The 17,411-nt window shown below is 42.7% G+C and overlaps 1 protein-coding gene across 2 annotated transcripts in view; it reads right to left on the bottom strand.

The window, feature by feature from the left end:
* SAMD12 (sterile alpha motif domain containing 12) overlaps nucleotides 1-17,411 on the bottom strand; it is a 389,352-nt gene that overhangs the window by 349,016 nt on the left and 22,925 nt on the right. The window contains exons 1-2 of one of the 2 annotated variants that reach the window (XM_030304333.1): nucleotides 4,096-4,205; nucleotides 2,507-2,685 (exon numbers count right to left, since the gene is read on the bottom strand). In XM_030304333.1, the coding sequence (XP_030160193.1) occupies nucleotides 2,507-2,685; nucleotides 4,096-4,201 (285 nt within the window). In that variant the 5' untranslated portion in view covers nucleotides 4,202-4,205. Of the gene's footprint in view, nucleotides 1-2,506; nucleotides 2,686-4,095; nucleotides 4,206-17,411 lie in introns of those variants that run through there. The other variant, XM_032591935.1, reaches the window with a different exon arrangement.

Genomic DNA, 17,411 nt, shown 5'->3' with positions numbered 1-17,411 from the left:
AGCAGACTGAAGAGACGAAGATGAATCCACAGGTCTCTCCTACCCTTATAAAGGGAGGAACAGAATCCTATTCCCTTGCATGAATATACATAGTACCTTTAGCCAGCATTCTAGGAATGAACAGTTGGGCTGTTCCCAACATTTCCATATTATAAACCACGCCAGAGTGACCATTGTCCTGTAGGCATTTTTGCACATCTGGATGATTATTTCTTAGGACAAGTTACTAGAGGGAATTATTGGCTCAGAAGTTACACACATTTAAAATTTTGATAGCTACTATCAGACTGTCCTCCAGAAAAGCTGTACCAATTTACATTACTGAGTGCCTTTAAATTTATACATTTCTAACAGATTTTTTATTTAGAGTAGGTCAGTTTACCCAACATTCAATTATTTACTCAAGAAAAAAAGAAAACTTGCAACTCCAATAACCCTCTAAGGCAACAAAAACCCTTTAAAGGTGTTTGTACACACACAAAATAAGTTCACACTGTGGCACGGAAGGTTCAGTGTCTGTAACACTGTACATCTGTAGTAATCACATTGTGGTACTTACTTTTAATTCTGTCTGCCCAGCAAACACAGTTGTCCTCGGGTCCTCCATGAAAAAGGGAATAAATACCTTGCCTGAGCTCTACTAAGGCTTCTGGTCTGTCTACTTCTAAATATGATGTCAACGTGAAAATACTCAGAATCCCCTTAACACCTTACACTGTAGATGATCTGGATAATTCAAATGAATCTGGTTTCCAATAGGTGGACTATGCTTGAGAAGAGGGTCATTATAGACTATTCTCAGTGAAGTATGCTTTCAGCAAAGCAAATATAAAGTGATCTAGAGGCAAAAGCAAATGCTATCAACGTGAAATTCAGGAATTACTACAGTATCACATATTCCAAATACTTCAGAAGTAATCAAATCATATCAGATTTAAATAAAACTTTATTTTTTATTGGAAAACAGACCAGCAATATGATCTGGAAATGTTTAAAACTGAATTAAAATCAGACAAATACCAGCAATTTTCTTTTCCTCCACTCTACTTTTTAATATTTTAACCATCCTTCTAAAAAGATCCCACTCAAGCTATTTATCTTCCTAAAGAAGATCCTTCATACACTTTTTCCCCTTGCTCTTTCAAGATGTCTGTGTAGCATCAGAGATGGAGGAGGTTTAAATATAACAGGGCTCACTTATTTCTAACTCTCCTCACAAACCAAACTTCAACCATCGACCAATTTCCTAGGAGATGCAATTTCTTTCCACTAAAATGTCTAGTGCCAAATATCTACAGTATCCTTGCTAATCATTTCCCAACTCTACAACACACATAGGCATGCACTTAAGGTCATCGGTTTTAATTATCTACACTAAAGAAGGGAAGTAACAGTAGCAGTTATTCACAACTGTGGATAAAGCAGAGACATTCACATTTGATTTTGAAAGACGTTTGGGGTGGGGAGGGAGTTGGTTTCTATAGGACAGCAAAGTGACCTTTCTACTTCAAGTTTTTCTTGGCTGACTGTAACATTTGCTTTCCAAGGCACGCACATATTCATTCACGCAAACATTTGAAAGGAAATTCCTCTGCAGAGAATGCACAAGGGAAAAACTGAACACCACATGAAGACTAGTTTCTTCAATTTCCAAGGGGCAAACTAATATGAACATCTTCAACTGTGCCCTTGACACAAGCATCTTCACTGATTTCACACAAAGAATCCATCAAGTGCCAGTTCCACTGTGGAAAACCTTTAGAAGAGGTGGTCCTTACTAAAGGATCATCTACCCTCCAAGCCCCATTTTACCAGTGTATGTATGTTATGTACCTAGATTTAAGACTAAAAACGAAAAAGAACTAAGCATCCTAAAACAAAGTAGGATAATTCTATCTTCCATCAGAGTTCTGTTTATGATGGTCTACCTCACAGAATTGTTATAGGGACACAGTAGGCCAGTATATCAAGAGTCCTTAAAACAGTACCTGGAATACGTGGATATACTGAATAAAACATCAGTGATTAATTAACAGTGTTTGTCTGCCAAAGACCCTCATGCACAAGCAGCACTGGACCTTTTGCACAATCCTTCCAATGCATGCTATTATTTCATCTGTTCTACCCATGGTGGAGGGAGTTTTTATGATACCATTCTATAGAAGAAGAATCTAAGGCCTGCATAATCACATGACATGCCTAAGTTCATAAAATGGTAAGTGTGAGCCTGGCAAACACACCTTTCACCTTTAAGTCCAGGGCATCTTTCTCAATAGCCCATTCTGTACCATACTCATGGCAGGACATGGACCACAAACGTGTTTAACTCCAAAGGGGATGCAGTCAACATTTTCATTACTGCCTAGAACCCAGAAGCAGTCGGTGTTCATTTAACTGAAGATACACCGGGAAGGAGTGAAAGGACCATCCGTTCTCTGTGGCTGGACCACAAAGTATCAAAGCTGAAGCTTCCACAATCTCCATAATTTAGTGGATTACTACCTACCTTAGCAGTCTCAGCTTCTGCTGGCAGTCGCTTGGGGGTTCCTTTTTGGTCAAGCACCTTCTGAAAATTTTTGTTTTTAATGGATTGAGATTCAACACCTTCACCTTCAATCTGTAGTTTAATACCTTCGGCACGGGCAGGATGATCAATACCCCGTGGATTCAAGCCACAGTGGAGAGCTAGCAAAGAGGAAAAAAATATAACTGAAAACAAGTCCTGCAAAGAAGGCGTCCACGACAGACAGTATTTCGTGTGGCCTCAGAGGGAAGAAACATAGCAGTGGCAAGTTTACAAGTGGTGTGATAACTATGGGAAATGATCTGGGGAGGAGGGAGCATGGCATAGAGGAAACCCTGAGCTCTCAAGTCAGAAAGATTTCAGCACAAATCCAGAAACCATCAGTTCCAAGTTGTTTGACCTTGAGCAAGTTACTAATGCCCACATCACAGATGAGATTACCAAATCGGGCAACTTCGTTCCTGCCTCCCACACATGCAACTCATTCAACCCCTGCACTTCAGCTTCTTGTCTCTGCCTCCATCTGGAAGGGTGCTTGTTCCCTCCTCCTCTGAATCTATTCAAGCATCCACTCAAGTACCCCTGCTTGCATGGACTGTGCAACTATTTGCTGAGCGTGTACCATGAGACATCCCCTGGATAAGATCCTGGAAACATGGATTCATATAGGACAGATGTTCCCTTCCAAGATCTTATGGTCCAATAGAAGAGGCAAACAAAAGGACAGGTGACTTTAGAACAGTTATTGCAGCTACATGAAAGAGAAGGAAAGACCAAAGTGAAGGGTTCAATGGAGTCAAGCCTAGATTTTTCCTGCCTTACCCTCTCCACATCCTAACATGGATAGGACCATAAATAAAATCTACAGCCCATTTTCTGAGCATAATTATTTATTCAACAAATACTTACTGAGCCCCTCCAAAGTACCCAGCATGCATCAAAGAAATAGCAGGAACCATACATTCCCCGCAGATGACCTCCACGAAGCATCCAGCATGTGTGAGGCTTGGTGTGCATGTGCACGTGCACACAATACGTGTGTGTGTGTGCGCGCGCACGCGTGCACGCTTCAAGGTTTCTGGTAGTAAATTCTCTCACCTCCCTGGGACTCCACCCCTTTAAATTTAATTAAATTCCTTATCCCCTTCCCTTTGGCCTCAGAGGATTCAGGGCCAGAACCTTCACTCCTCCATCCCACTCAGGACTCTACCTCATTGGTGACTTTTACTCAATATCTTCACTTTCCCTCCATTCTCAGCATGCCTCCCTTTATATATATATAATTTTTCCCTTTATATACACACACACACACACACACACATATATATATAGATAGAGGTTTTTAAAGGTTTATTTTGAGAAAGAGAGAGAGAGGAGAGAGAGAGAGAAAAATTCCAGCACAGAGCCCGATGTGAGGCTCCATGTCACAAACCATGAGAAATCAGGAGTCAGACGCTTAACCGACTGAGCCACCCAGGCTCCCCTCAGCATGCTTCCCTTTTAGCCAACTGCTGCAATTCTACAATTCTTCCCTTACTCAACACCCCATTCAGGTCAGGGCTTCCTCTTACCAGGCTTCCAAGAGAGTATGTGACACTTGAGAGATGAGGGCTGGCTTCGCAGAAGTGAGGCAGGGGTTCCCTTCCTGCTCTCCATGCTCTCCTTCAGAGGAGCCATTCATTCCCACACTCGGATACAATCAACAACCTGCTGATGACGTCCAAATTTTAACCACGGCCTAGATAGACCTGTTAGGAGCTTCAGACCTAAGTGAAACTGGAGCTCAACATCCTAATTCCAGTGTATCAGATAGCTCAGATTTAACATGTTCAAAACTGAATCTTGGATTTTCTACCACTACCCCCCAAAATGCCTTTTCCAGTCCTTTCCAGTTCCACAGAAACCAGAGTCATCTTTGGCAGGACTCTCTCCACGATTTACCACATCCTTTCCATCTCTCATCAGGTCCAGCAAGCTCTACACCCACAGTGCTGCTCAAATCCATCCATGCGGCTCCATCTGCACTGCCATCACCCTGGTCCGAACCACCCACGTCTCTCACCCACAATGCTGACCGGCCTAACTGCTCTTCCTCGCCTGAGCCCTGAAACCCAATTTAAAAAAAAAAAAAAAAAAAAAGGTACAGGTCAGATCGTGAGACCCTTTGGCTTAAAACTTTCCAATGGCTTCATTTTACATCTAGATCACTCAAAAGTCTTTAACATGACCACCAAGGCTCTGAATTATCTGTTCCCTTCTACCTTTCCAACTTCATCACCCACATTATCCTTCGTTCACTGTACTCTGACCACACACTTCCTTTTCACACTTCCTACTTCTTGAACACATCAAGTTCTTTCACACTTCTCAGATTTTGTACGTAATGTTTCTTTGCCTGAAATGTTCTCCCTATTCCTCACCTAACTCCTACTCATCTGTCAGGTTTTGGCTTAAAGAACACTTCAGATATGCCTTCCCTTAATCTCTTCCTCATCCCCTGCCTCCACCCCATTTTAGATCACTGTACCTGGAACAGTAAGTATTCAAATACTGAATCGATGACCTTACCTAACTATACAAAGGTCCATATGCATGTGGCTTTGTGCCTTTCAATATGAAAATTATCTGAATTTCTCTTCTAGCTTCTAAGCTTCCTAGAGCCAAGAACCAGCCCATTTCATGGTACACAATAGATGTTCAACATGTATTAGTTCACACCTCCTCCCTCAGGCTTTATGCCGGATCTCAAATGATCTTCATAAAAACTCGATAAGACATAATTACATTCATTTCACAGATAAGGGAGAGGAGACTCAAGGCGCACAGTCACAAAGTCATGCAGGTATCTACTGAAGGTCACAGAGATCAAGCATCATTTAGGATATGGATGATTTCAAGCTTCAGATGAGCAACCCAAAACAGGTTAAGCAGTAAGGAAAATTATTAGCTTTCAGAAAAGGAAGCCCAATAATGGTACAGGTTCAGAGTTCATGGATTTGCCAGCTCAACAGAGGATTCATCAAGGATTCTTATTTTTTTTTTCTTTCATCTTGCCATTCTTCTATCCAGAACATCACCTAGATCATAAGCCTGAGTCCCCTCATGGCACCTTGAGCTACAAGCTTCTGGGTCTCATCTAGAAATAGTGACAGTTCAGTTGTCTGGTTCTCTTTCCCCTAATCCTCTTCCAAATATTCATTTTTTTCCCCATCAGCTCAAGGTGAATCACATACCTATTAACGAACTAAAACCCTGGCAGTGGAGGTAGCATCACTGTTAACCAGCTGACCCTTCTGCTAGAGTCAGTTTCTCAAACCACACTGCTAGTATTCAAGAAGGCAGGGGTGGAATAGATGCTGGAGAACCAACAGCAGTGCCAACTTCAGGTATATGGAGAAAGAGAATGGAGCAGCCAAAATCTGTAAGAGCAGAAGGCTCATTACTGTTAATATCAGATCAGCTTCTCCATCTCCAAAGAATGGCCTATTGCAACGAATATTCAGTATTTTAAAATCATGACTATTAAAAAATTTTTTTCTTATAAAAGGAGATGAGAGATTAGCACAGGATGGATTTGGACATTAGAGGAAGAAAAATATATAGCTTTGATCTTTCTCTCCAGACTGATCCCCAGCCGCCTTGAAATTTACAGCTTCAGAATACCACTGACTTGCTGGGAGTTTCCAGTACTTCCTGTTCTCCCAATACCTCCCCCACCAAATTGGACTCTCATACTTCCTTCACCTTTGCTCATGCTGGTCCCTCCTCCTAGAAAGAGGTTCTACTTCACCCCAGTTTTACTTCCTCTTTTGGGAGGCTAAGTCCACTCACCCGATGTGTCAGCTCGGACCCTTAGAAAGCCGCCTAGGAGTTTCTGGATACCAGACCAAGAACCACTTAGCTATGCTTCGTCCATGCACACAGTGCCCTGGTGCTTCACTTCCCTCGCTGTAGTGAGGTCTACCTCACTGATCTGTGCACCTTGTCTCCCACCCCTGCAAGCTCTTCAAGGCAGGCCCTTAGTCACCTCCATGACCTCCTCTCCCCAGTCTAGAACCTGGCACATAATAGGCATTAAAGAAACATTTGTTCAGGGGTGCCTGGTGGCTCAGTTGGTTGAGCACCCGACTTCAGCTCAGGTCACGATCTTGTAGTTCGTGGGTTTGAGCCCCACGTTGGGCTTTGTGCTGACAGCGTGGAGCCTGCTTTGGATTCTCTGTTCCCCTCTCTCTCCCCCTCCCTTCCCCACTCACACTCTCTCAAAAATAAAGACAGTAAAAAATAATAAATTTAAAAAAAAAAAAAACATCTATTCAGCTGCTAAATGAACCAGCAATCTCCTCTCTTTATACAGCCCTGCCTTAAATCAAAAGGAAACTTCTCTCGGCTGGTAAATACCTAGCATTCAAAATGTAAGAGAACTATAAACATGAGGCAGACTACGGTGTTTTGACTTTCTACACACGTAGCCACCTTCTTCACACAAATATTTTAATCCTCCATAGCTGTTCCCTCCTCGCCTGCAAACCCAGTAGTTGATTTAGGTTTTGTGCTTGGGTTTATTTATTTAAAACCATTTCTGACAGGCTTTGCTTTGTTTTCCCTGAAATTTCATGTCCCTAATATTTACAAATCAAGCAACTTTCAAATGGCCTCTTTACAAGCTGTGACCTCCATTTCTTTGTTCATCATGTAAAAGGTGCCCCTGTTTGCGTCCTCTTTTCTGTCCTTATCACTGCCCTTTCTTGTTTTCACTCAAGTTATTTACTCAATTTAATGGGCTCAGCAGCTCACAGGTCGGCTTGGAGACCCTCTTCCTGTTTCCCTGGGCTTCCGGACCACTCTGTGCCTTACTGATTTCTAGTTACTGATTTGACATCGAAAGCTGTTTGTGGTCTTTCCTTCCAGGGCCGCCCTAATCATTTTCACATTAAAGTTGCTAATACTAAGCTCTTCAAAATGAAGAATTAAAAACCAAATAGATTTCATAAATAGTCCTTTAAAAGAGTTAACAGGGACATTAGTTTTCACAATGTTTTGAGATGCCAGAGCAAAGGTACCATCTGTCTCTCGTGTGGAAAAGCCCATTCCCTCAGAAACCAGTACCCTTGTGCTTTGCTAGTGGGAATGTAAAATGGTGCAGCTGCTGGGAGCAGCTGGGGATTCCTTTAAAATATTCAACACAGAATTACCATCTGATCTGGCAATTCAACCAAAGAATTGAAAGTAGGGACTTGAACAGATATTTGTACGTCCATGTTCACAGCAACATTATTCACAATAGCCAATAGGTGGAAAGAACCCAAATGTCCACTGATGAATGGGTAAAGAAAATGTGATACATACGATGGAGTTTTTAGTCATACGGTGGACTTTTCAGTTTTAAGAAATGAAATTCTGATACAGGATGAACCTTGAAGACACGCTAAGTAAAATAAGCTGGTCACAAAAGGACAAATATTGTAGGATTACCACTTATACGAGGCACTTGTAGTAGTCAAGTTCACACAGATGAAGTCAAACAGTGGTGAGCAGGAGCTGGAGGAGAGGCGAATGGGGATGTGCTGCTTAGTCCAGTTTCTCTTTGGGATGAAAAGGTCCTCGAGACGCATAGAGGTGATAGTCGCACAACAATGTGAATATACTTAATGCTACTAAGTCATACGCTGAAAGGGGGTTAAAATGATAAATTTTATGCTACACATATTCTAGAACAAAAAAGAATTTAAAAACAAAAACAGCTCATTCCCTCTCATCGCATTCCCCCATATTGCCTCCATAGCTGAAAAGAGAAAAGATATTTTATTTATTTTGAGAGAGACCAAGCGAGCAGGGGAGGGGCAGAGATAGAGTGAGAGAGAGGATCCCAAGCAAACTCCACGCTGCCAGCACAGAGCCTGATGCAGGGCTCGAACCGATAAACAGAGATCATGACCTGAGCTGAAACTAGGAGTCGGACGCTTAACCAACTGAACCACCCAGGCACCCCTCCAAAAATACTTTATTCACAAGTTTTAGAGTTTTTTCAGCAAGTTCATTGTGATTTTCAACCAAAACATGTTGTTTTCTTTGAAACAAAACAAAACAAAAAAACACGGATAGCTCAACACTATCATATTACTTTAGAATTTTGCTGGAAAGGGCATATGCTGCAAAAAGGGGCCCCAGTCTGACTAGCAGAAGAGGTGTTTCATTGCTGGAAGTGAGCCTAGACCCTGCTGGACCTGATCTCCGAAAGATCCCATTCTGACAGGACTTAGCTCACAGTCACAGGCTATGGAGAAGTGCCAGGCATTTTGTCTCAAGATGACGAGAGAACCAAGGGATGTGCTGGCTCCACTTGCATGAACAAGTGCATCCTACTTGCCAAGAAGTCACCCAGCTTCCAGGTCTTCCGATTCCCACCCACACCACTCTCTCTCTGCAGTGAAACAAGGGGCTGAGCCCCATTCAAGCTGAAGGTTCCTTTATTTTGGGCTTTGCTGTTAACAGAGACGCTGTGCAAACACCCCCAAGGTCCAGCAGGCTGCTCCAGATCCTGCACCAAGGGTTTCTACCACCACACAGATGCTGCCTGTAGCTGAGAGGCTTGGTGCTTCTCCACTTTGACAGAATTGATCTTTGTACAAAATATACTCTTCGCTTATTTTCATGGATGATCTTTCAGGAAATCGATCTATTCTTCCCATCGTGAAGCTTTAACTGATTTTGCAACCATTATATCCTCTCTAAGCAATGTTGACAATTCACCTTTTTTTCTTATTCTCTCCCCTCCTAACTCCCCCCAGCCACCCCATGTATATATACACAACGCACCGCAAGAGTATATTAACGTGTCGGCCTAGTCTATGACTAGGAACCCCTTGAAGCAAGTGACTGCTCATTAAAGCTTGACAAACCGAGTGCCTAGCCAAGTGCCTACTCTAAGTACTCAATCACTGTTCATAGAATAAGCAGAGGTATGGTGGAAAGATATCAATTCAATCCTACTCACTGCCATTCCCTTCTTAGGAAAACTTACAGCTTTTATTTTTCAAAAAAGGCAAATAAAAGTTGTTTCCTATCTCATTGTATAATTCAAAGATATGTTAAGTCACAGAACCAGACAACTGATGTGAAACTGATTTTCTTGACTGCCTTCTTCAGAGGAGAAACTGTCATGCTGGTCTGTGTGCCTGCAGAGACTAAACAGCTGTACATATTTGGCATCCAATAAACGCTGCTAAATAAACACATGACCTTAGAAACAAACGTACTTCAATCCCCATCATTATCTATTGGAATGGAGATCGTTTGAAATTTCATTTCTATGTCCTTTTGCTAAAGTTCATGGAAAACACAGCCCTTGTTTCAAACCACTCTTATACTATAACCACATAGCAGATACTCTCTAAGTGTGTTTAATTAACGGAAGTGCCTTATCATACTCTGAGTTCAAATTCAGCACGGCACTACCCTCTACAAGTAATCTGGACCTCTCCAAGTAATCACAAGAGACCTCTCTTTGTAGGAAACACTTCCCAAAGTTCTCCTAGAGACTCTTGGAATGTGCCCACAAAGACACTCAATTTCCCCGCCCCCCTTGCAGCTACCCGTAGCTGTGAACAGATTCCTGCCTATGGGGCCAAAGCAGAAGTTTGATGTGTAAAGATGCAGTTCTGGAAGTGACAGAAGAGAACGAATTTTTATATCACCCTTCTCACCATCTCGTCACCTTGAATGGAGAGGTGGTATCTAGAGCTGCTACAGATCATAGGCTATAAACATGAAAGCCAAGAGGCTAAGAGCAACAAAGGCTCTACCATCAGCGAGTGGCTCAAACTAGGTTCTTAACCACCTATCTCCGGACTTGACACTACATGAGAAAACTAATCCCTTGTGACAACACCAAATCAGGCCTCTTCTGGGACTTCAGATGAACCATTCCAAACTGACCCATGATACCACTTTAACAATATATCGTTGCTTAGCTCTTCCTAAAGGATAAAAATGAAAACTGAAATCCTAGCAAAATATTCTGCTCTGGGATTCATAATTCCCATTATGACTTCAAAAGCTGAATATAGCAATACCTTAGCAAGGAGGAGGTACACATACATGAATACATGTAACATGAATACATGCTGTTATCAAGAAAAACGTTATCAGAGGTAGAATCAATCTAGATGATACAGTGAATACTTGAGGGCATAACTCTTACTCATTGAGGAGCCTCCGGTGCCCAGAAAAGTGCCTAGATCACTCATAAGAATGTGTGCACTGGACGCTGGGGTGGCTCAGTGGGTTGAACGCCCAACTTCGGCTCAGGTCATGATCTCACGGCTTGTGAGTTCAAGCACCACATCGGACTCTGTGCTAACAGCTCCGGGTCTGGAGCCTGCTTTGGATTTTGTGTTTCCTTCTCTCTCTCACTCTGCCCTTCCCCTTCTCGTGCTTGGGGTCTCTCAAAAATGAACATTAAAAATATTTAAAACGTTGAAAAAAAAAATTAAAAAAAAAAAAAAAAAGTCAGGCTCTGGGCTGATGGCTCGGAGCCTGGAGCCTGTTTCTGATTCTGTGACTCCCTCTCTCTCTGCCCCTCCCCCGTTCATGCTCTGTCTCTCTCTGTCCCAAAAATAAATAAACGTTGAAAAAAAAAAAATTAAAAATATTTAAAAAAAAGAATTTATGCATGAATGAATGGGAATGTGCCAAGAAGCACAACCGTGGGTTAAGCTAATTGACAGGGCACAATGTCTCTTTGGGCAAAGGAACCTGTCCAGCACATATCTACAAAGGCAGGTCAGCAAACTAGGGTCGATGGGCCAAATCCAACCCACTGCCTGTTTACATATGCCTTATGAGTCAAAAACAGTTTTTACATTTTTAAATGTTGGGGGGGAAAAAAGAACTAAAAAGGATGTTTTGTGATCTTTGAAAATTATATGAAATTCAAATGTCAGCGTTAAGTTTTATTGCAACACAGCTATGCTTATTTATATGTTTTCTATGCTGCCACTGTAGTACGATGGCAGAGGTAGAGGTGAGTAGTTGGGACATACCAAACGGACTGCAAAAATTAAATATTTACTAGCTGGCCCTTTACCAAAACAGTTTGCTGAGCCTTGTTCTAGGGTAGAGTGCCCCCATGTCCCGGAGGACAGTGGGATCTGAGCACTCTAGCCCCCTCCATCATAACATCAAGGAAGAGCCTCATGGGTCTGAGGGACTCACCTACTTATGCTGCACTCCCCCACTCCCAGGCCATTTAAATGAGCTCAATTATGTTTAATTTTATTATTTTGGTCAGGCTATGTGGAAAGAGAATAGGATTTCCAGACCTCTCCTTGGTCAGCTAAATGTGGTATATTCTCGCTCTCTATCTGTATCTATAGATATAGATATGTTTAGAGAGAGAGAGAGAGATAGGGATTACACATAATAAAAATATAAACATATATTTACAATATATATTGAAGCTTAACATTCAACATACAGGTTGAAGTCCTTTCCTACTATCAAAAAGAATAGGGGTAAAATACAAATTTCCAAACCAGTAATTCAAGGGCATTAAAAGAGGACATGTCTGTTCCCAAAAAGTCTGCAACTGACCAGTAATAGATGGCTCCCCATCTGTTACTACGAGGGGGCTGGAGAGAAAGACACCCTGCTGATGAGAAGAGATGGGAGCAGGTATCCTGAGACATGAAGGATTGAACCTAAAGAATACTCCATTGTCGTCAGAAGTCTGCCCATAGGTAGCCCTGATAACTACTGCATGGCCACCGGAGCTGAGCCTTCGTGACTGTCCATCCGAGCCAGATATTCAGACCACGTGCAGCTGGGTCAGCACACTGCCCCCTCTGAGCCACATGAAGCACACTCACCCTGGCTCACTCATTTGGAGATGATTTCACCTTTATAAAAACAGTTTGCTATAAGGGAACCCTGCTCACCCAAAGACTAACCTAAGTGTGATCACCACAGCAAACCTTCACCCTTCCCACTCATGATAAACAGACTAACCAATCTCAATACAACAGAAATTAAAACAACACTTAACTTACATAGGTCAACATCAGAGCAGGGAAAGGCTATGGACAAGCTGTAAGGCACAAACGTTAACTCCTCTCTTTCATGAGGAGAATACAACAGCAGATATAATCAGAGCTTCTGTGAAGCTTTTAGATGGAGGATTCAGGTATCAGACAGAAGTAGGTAGTTTACATTGCAGAAAAAAAAGGTCACCCAACCACCCGTATCAGCAAAGGCTGAGTGGAGAGCCTAGACTTCCACCCTCACCAGGCTGTACCTAGGTACTCCAAAACCCCCTAGAGGGTGGGGTCATAGAAAGCCACATAGGGAGCCCACAATTTCTGATCTGTCCACCATTATCAAGGCCACTTCCCCACCCTTGCACCATCAGTTGAGCTGAGGTGAGGAGGCAGGACATCCACTTCCACCAGGCCATGAGACTGCCCCCTCCTTCCTGGGATAGTGTCAGAGGAAGCTTGGTGGAGAGACTCAGGACTCTTCACCATCACCCAGTGATAATGAGGAGGCCCCACCTCCCAGGTAATACCCGGCCAGAGCGATGTTAAAGCCAGCTAAAACAAGTTTTACATAAGATCAAGTCTCATAAAATGAAAATGTCCAAATTTTGATTAAAAAAGCACTCATAACCAAGAACCAAGAAGATCTCATACTAAACGAGAAAGACAATCATCAAATGCCAACACCAAGATGACAGAAATCTCAGAACTATCTGACAAATATTTGAAAGCAGCCAAGATAAAAATCTTCAAAGAGTAATTACACCTGCCACAAATGAGAAACTAGAAAGCTTCACCCAAGAAACAAAGTTGCAGGAAACAGAAGACATAAAGAACTACCCAATGGAAATCTTATAACTAAAAAATGTAATAACCAAAAGGAAAAGCACAACGGATGGGTTCAAGAGCCAAATGGAAAAGACAAAGATTTCACTGCAAAAAGTAGAAGGACCTTTCTTGCAAATGGAAATGTTCTAAATCTTGCTTTGGTTGTATAATATACAAGTATCAAAACTCAGAACTCAACACTAAGGTTATTTAATCTACAACAGTAAGCATCTATCTTAAGAATGTAACAAAACAATACAGACACTAGATATGCTTTTAGATAGAGTGGAGAAATGATTTTTGATTCATCTGTTTTGATCCATATCCCTCTCCCCCACCCAACACAGCTACCCACTGATTCAAGTCCAAGTTCTACTTTCTTGCTATATTGATGAAGGACACATGACATCTTGCTATATTGATATAGGACACATGACATCTGCCAAATGTTCAATGAACATCAATCTCTATTTTTATCTTAGTGCCCTCCTCCATCACAACGGAAGGGTCTTTGGCATTAACATTTTTAACAATTGTTAAGTAAACAAAATGGTAGTAATGTAACATAGTACAGACTTGAAAAGTGACAATCCTGAATGAAAAAAACTAAAGTGAAACGGGGGAGGGAGGCGTAGTCAGAAGGCAAAAAGAACAGCTTTTCAAATACACAAACAACTTCAGTGAGAGAGTTGAGGAATGAAGGGATATAGGTAAAAGCAAATACGTGCACCCTGTAACATACTTTGTACAGGCGAGCTGACGGCATTCTCTGTCAAACAGTACCACGAGGGCGGGGGGGAGTGACTGATGGTTTAGGAAGCCTTTACACATTACAATCTGGTATTCCAGGAAGGGAGGAGGAAGCGGTGGTACCAAATTAACATACGGGGGGACTCTTCCTCCCCTATCGCTAAGGTATTAGAAATTAGAAGGAGGGATGCTTTCACCTGCCCCTGGTCAGTCCATCCGTCGCCCTCAGTAACCGTCTCACCCCGCTGCCTCAACATGTGAGTGTGTGCTGTGGGGGCGGTCACTAAGCTCTGACCCCCATGTCTGCATGAGCAAGTGGTCCCCCCACTCCCTGCCCCACCCACAACCCCTGTGGCCCAGGGAGGCGTGTGTAGGATGTGCTGCTGCTGGTCCCTCGCCAGCCAGGGCCTAGCCAACCCCCTCTCCCTGCCAGGGCTGTGGGGACGGCTTCAGGGGCCTGGGGAAAATCACACTGCCAAAACTGAAGCTGCCTCCACCTCCGTCTGGGTGGCCAGGTGTCCTCCCACCTCTGCCTTCTTTGTCCCACTGGGCACAGCACCAGCGGACAGCCCTCGCTGGACAGAGCTAGAGGCTGAGCGTGACTCGTCCCACCCGGGCCTGGACTCACGTGCTGGCCCGTATGTATTGCCCCCATATGTGCTATACTCTGGGCCTGCCAGCCTGCCACCTCTGCCCCCAGGCTCAGTACCACCACCCTCAGGGGGCCCTCCCCAAACCCAGCCAGGATGCTGGGGGACCAAACACGCACAGTCAGAGCCCTCCCCGGTGTCTACTGGTGAGGCCCTGGCCTGGAACGCTCAGGAGCCTGAGCTGACCCTGAGTGGGGAGGGGGGCAGGGGAGGGCAAAAAAGAAAAAAAGAGGGGGGTGGAGAGGGAGGGAAAGACAGAGATGCTAAGCAACTTGGTTAAGACCACCATGAAAATGGAAAAGGAGACATGAAAACCAGGATTCGTACATCACACACAACACCGTTTCCCCTCTACACCTTAATTATTGCTTAGTTGGTAAAACCACGGGCTTTGGAGTTGAATAAACCTGGCTCTTCCACTGTTGAGCTGTGTGGCCTCAGGCAAGTTACTCAGCTTTAGGTTAAGGTTAACTTACCTATGAAATTGGAATAATCGTAACGTCTTTAGAATTTAGCTTTAGAAGAAAAGTGCCCAGCGCCTGGCACCCAGTACGTGCCCCACAAATGGTAACTATTGCTTTATTACAACCTTTGCTCTTGCTAATGTCACCTTAATGATCCTGATTTCATCAGAAGTATCTTTACCCTTGGTATATATGTCTGAGTACATGCACGCAGAACAGCTCCATTAATAAAAAAGGAAAAAAAAAAGTGACTGGTCAGGGGTCAGGTCAGTGTAGGAGGACAAAAGTTCAGGTAATGATTTCAGAGAAGAAGAGAAGCTTAAAATTCTCTGGGAAGAGTAATCCTGGCAACTAAAGAAAAAGGACTATTTCAGGAGAAACTAAACAGGTGTCAAATCACACCAACATGCAAAAGGCTCAACAGGTTCCGGTTGGACTTGATGGGCAGGATGAAGGATAGGACTTCCCCTTCCTTCCCCAAGGGGCTGGAGTGAGAGCACACGAGATCTTGCTTGCTCACACTTTCTATTCATGGTAACTTGCAGGAACACTCCAGGTAAACCAGCCCTATTACTGTTTCACTGGATCTTCCTAAATGTACGTGCCTGTGTATACAGATACATGAGTCAAAGATCATAGTATCTGAAAGGAGAGCCATGATGGAGGAAATGGACAGATCTTAATTTATGGATTGACAATCAGCATCTTCAAGACTTGTGATGTGAAGATGGAAAGGAGCTCAAAGGTCAACAGAGCCATTGATACATATACAACTCGCTGAAGACTCAAAAAATGCTCCTTTGAAATTTCTCAAGTATACAAAGAAAATGAATAAAACACCATGCAGCTTGACATCACAGATTACTGAACATTATTCATCATCACAAAGTTCTACTAGATAGTGCCAGTTTAAAAGATCAGGGTCTTCCCAATGTTAAAACCAATTTGTTCTGTTCTGTAAATGTTACCTGGGGGAAAAAAAAAACAAGAAAAGAAACTGACTAAAATAATTGGACATTTCTATAGTTTTAAGATTTTTTTCAGTCATTTAAATAACCATATGTACATTTTAGGGATAAGACAAAAGAAGATATAATGCCATATTAGGGGTTTTATAAATTTTTTGCTCTTTGAGAATGAACAGCACTTAGAACCTGTCTATTGCTCTGACTTTTATAAAAGTATATCTGAAGTGTGTGTGTATAAAAGTGACTATTTGTTTAGTTATTTCAGACAGAGTCAGATCTTTATTCCCCAGCCTGGTTGCTTCTGTGTCACAGATCAGTGTTATTTTTGTCATTGTTATAAGCTTTTAGAGATCCAAGATTATCTTGGAGATAGAGATAAACTGGGAATCAGAGAAGTCAGCTCTGGCAAAGCTCAGTCTACTAAAAGAGTGACTTGAAAACGTCTACCCAGAGAGGGCAGATACAGGATGAACATTTCACTGGTCCTCTGTGAAATGGAAAACAAAACAAAACAAAACCAGATAGCCTCAGGAGTTTTCCATTGGCCAGTTTTCAGCATAAAGCCCTGTCCTCTCATACCCTGCATTTTTGGGGGTCAAATGCTGATTTTTATGAAATTAGATTAGAGGTGGTGTTTCTGTTCACGTGAGTTTTAATGTTAGTAAAAGTTATATAAACTGTGAGTGTCCCCATTAAAAAAAAATTTTTACTTGTCTATAAAAGCTAAAGGTTTGAGTACTTTTATGCTATTGACCAAAAATAAGCAAGCCATAGTTACTTGCAGATGGCATGAGAGAAAGGGAAGCTGGGAATATGAGCTGCAGAGAAAGTAATGCTGAGAGGATTCAAAAACTGAGAAAAGGATTACTTCCAAGAAAACAACAGAACAGGCAAGACTCCATAGAACTTGGTATTTCTGATAGGTTTTGAAGAAAAGGCCAGCTTTGCATCCAAAGATCAAGGAAGGTGGCCAAGCAAGAGGGACCAATTTTTTTTTTAATGTTTTATTTATTTTTGAGACAGAGACAGAGCATGAGCAGGGGAGGGACAGAGAGGGAGACACAGATCCAAAGCAGGCTGCAGGCTCCAGGCTCTGAGCTGTCAGCACAGAGTTGGGCGTGGGGCTCGAACTCAGGAACCGTGAGATCATGATCTGAGCCAAAGTTGGACATTTAACCAACTGAGCCACCCAAGCA

Source organism: Lynx canadensis, chromosome F2 (genome assembly GCF_007474595.2).
Source record: "Lynx canadensis isolate LIC74 chromosome F2, mLynCan4.pri.v2, whole genome shotgun sequence".
Lineage (NCBI taxonomy): Eukaryota > Metazoa > Chordata > Mammalia > Carnivora > Felidae > Lynx > Lynx canadensis.
Note: the sequence above shows the minus strand (reverse complement) of the source record. Positions and strands in the feature narration are given on the sequence as shown.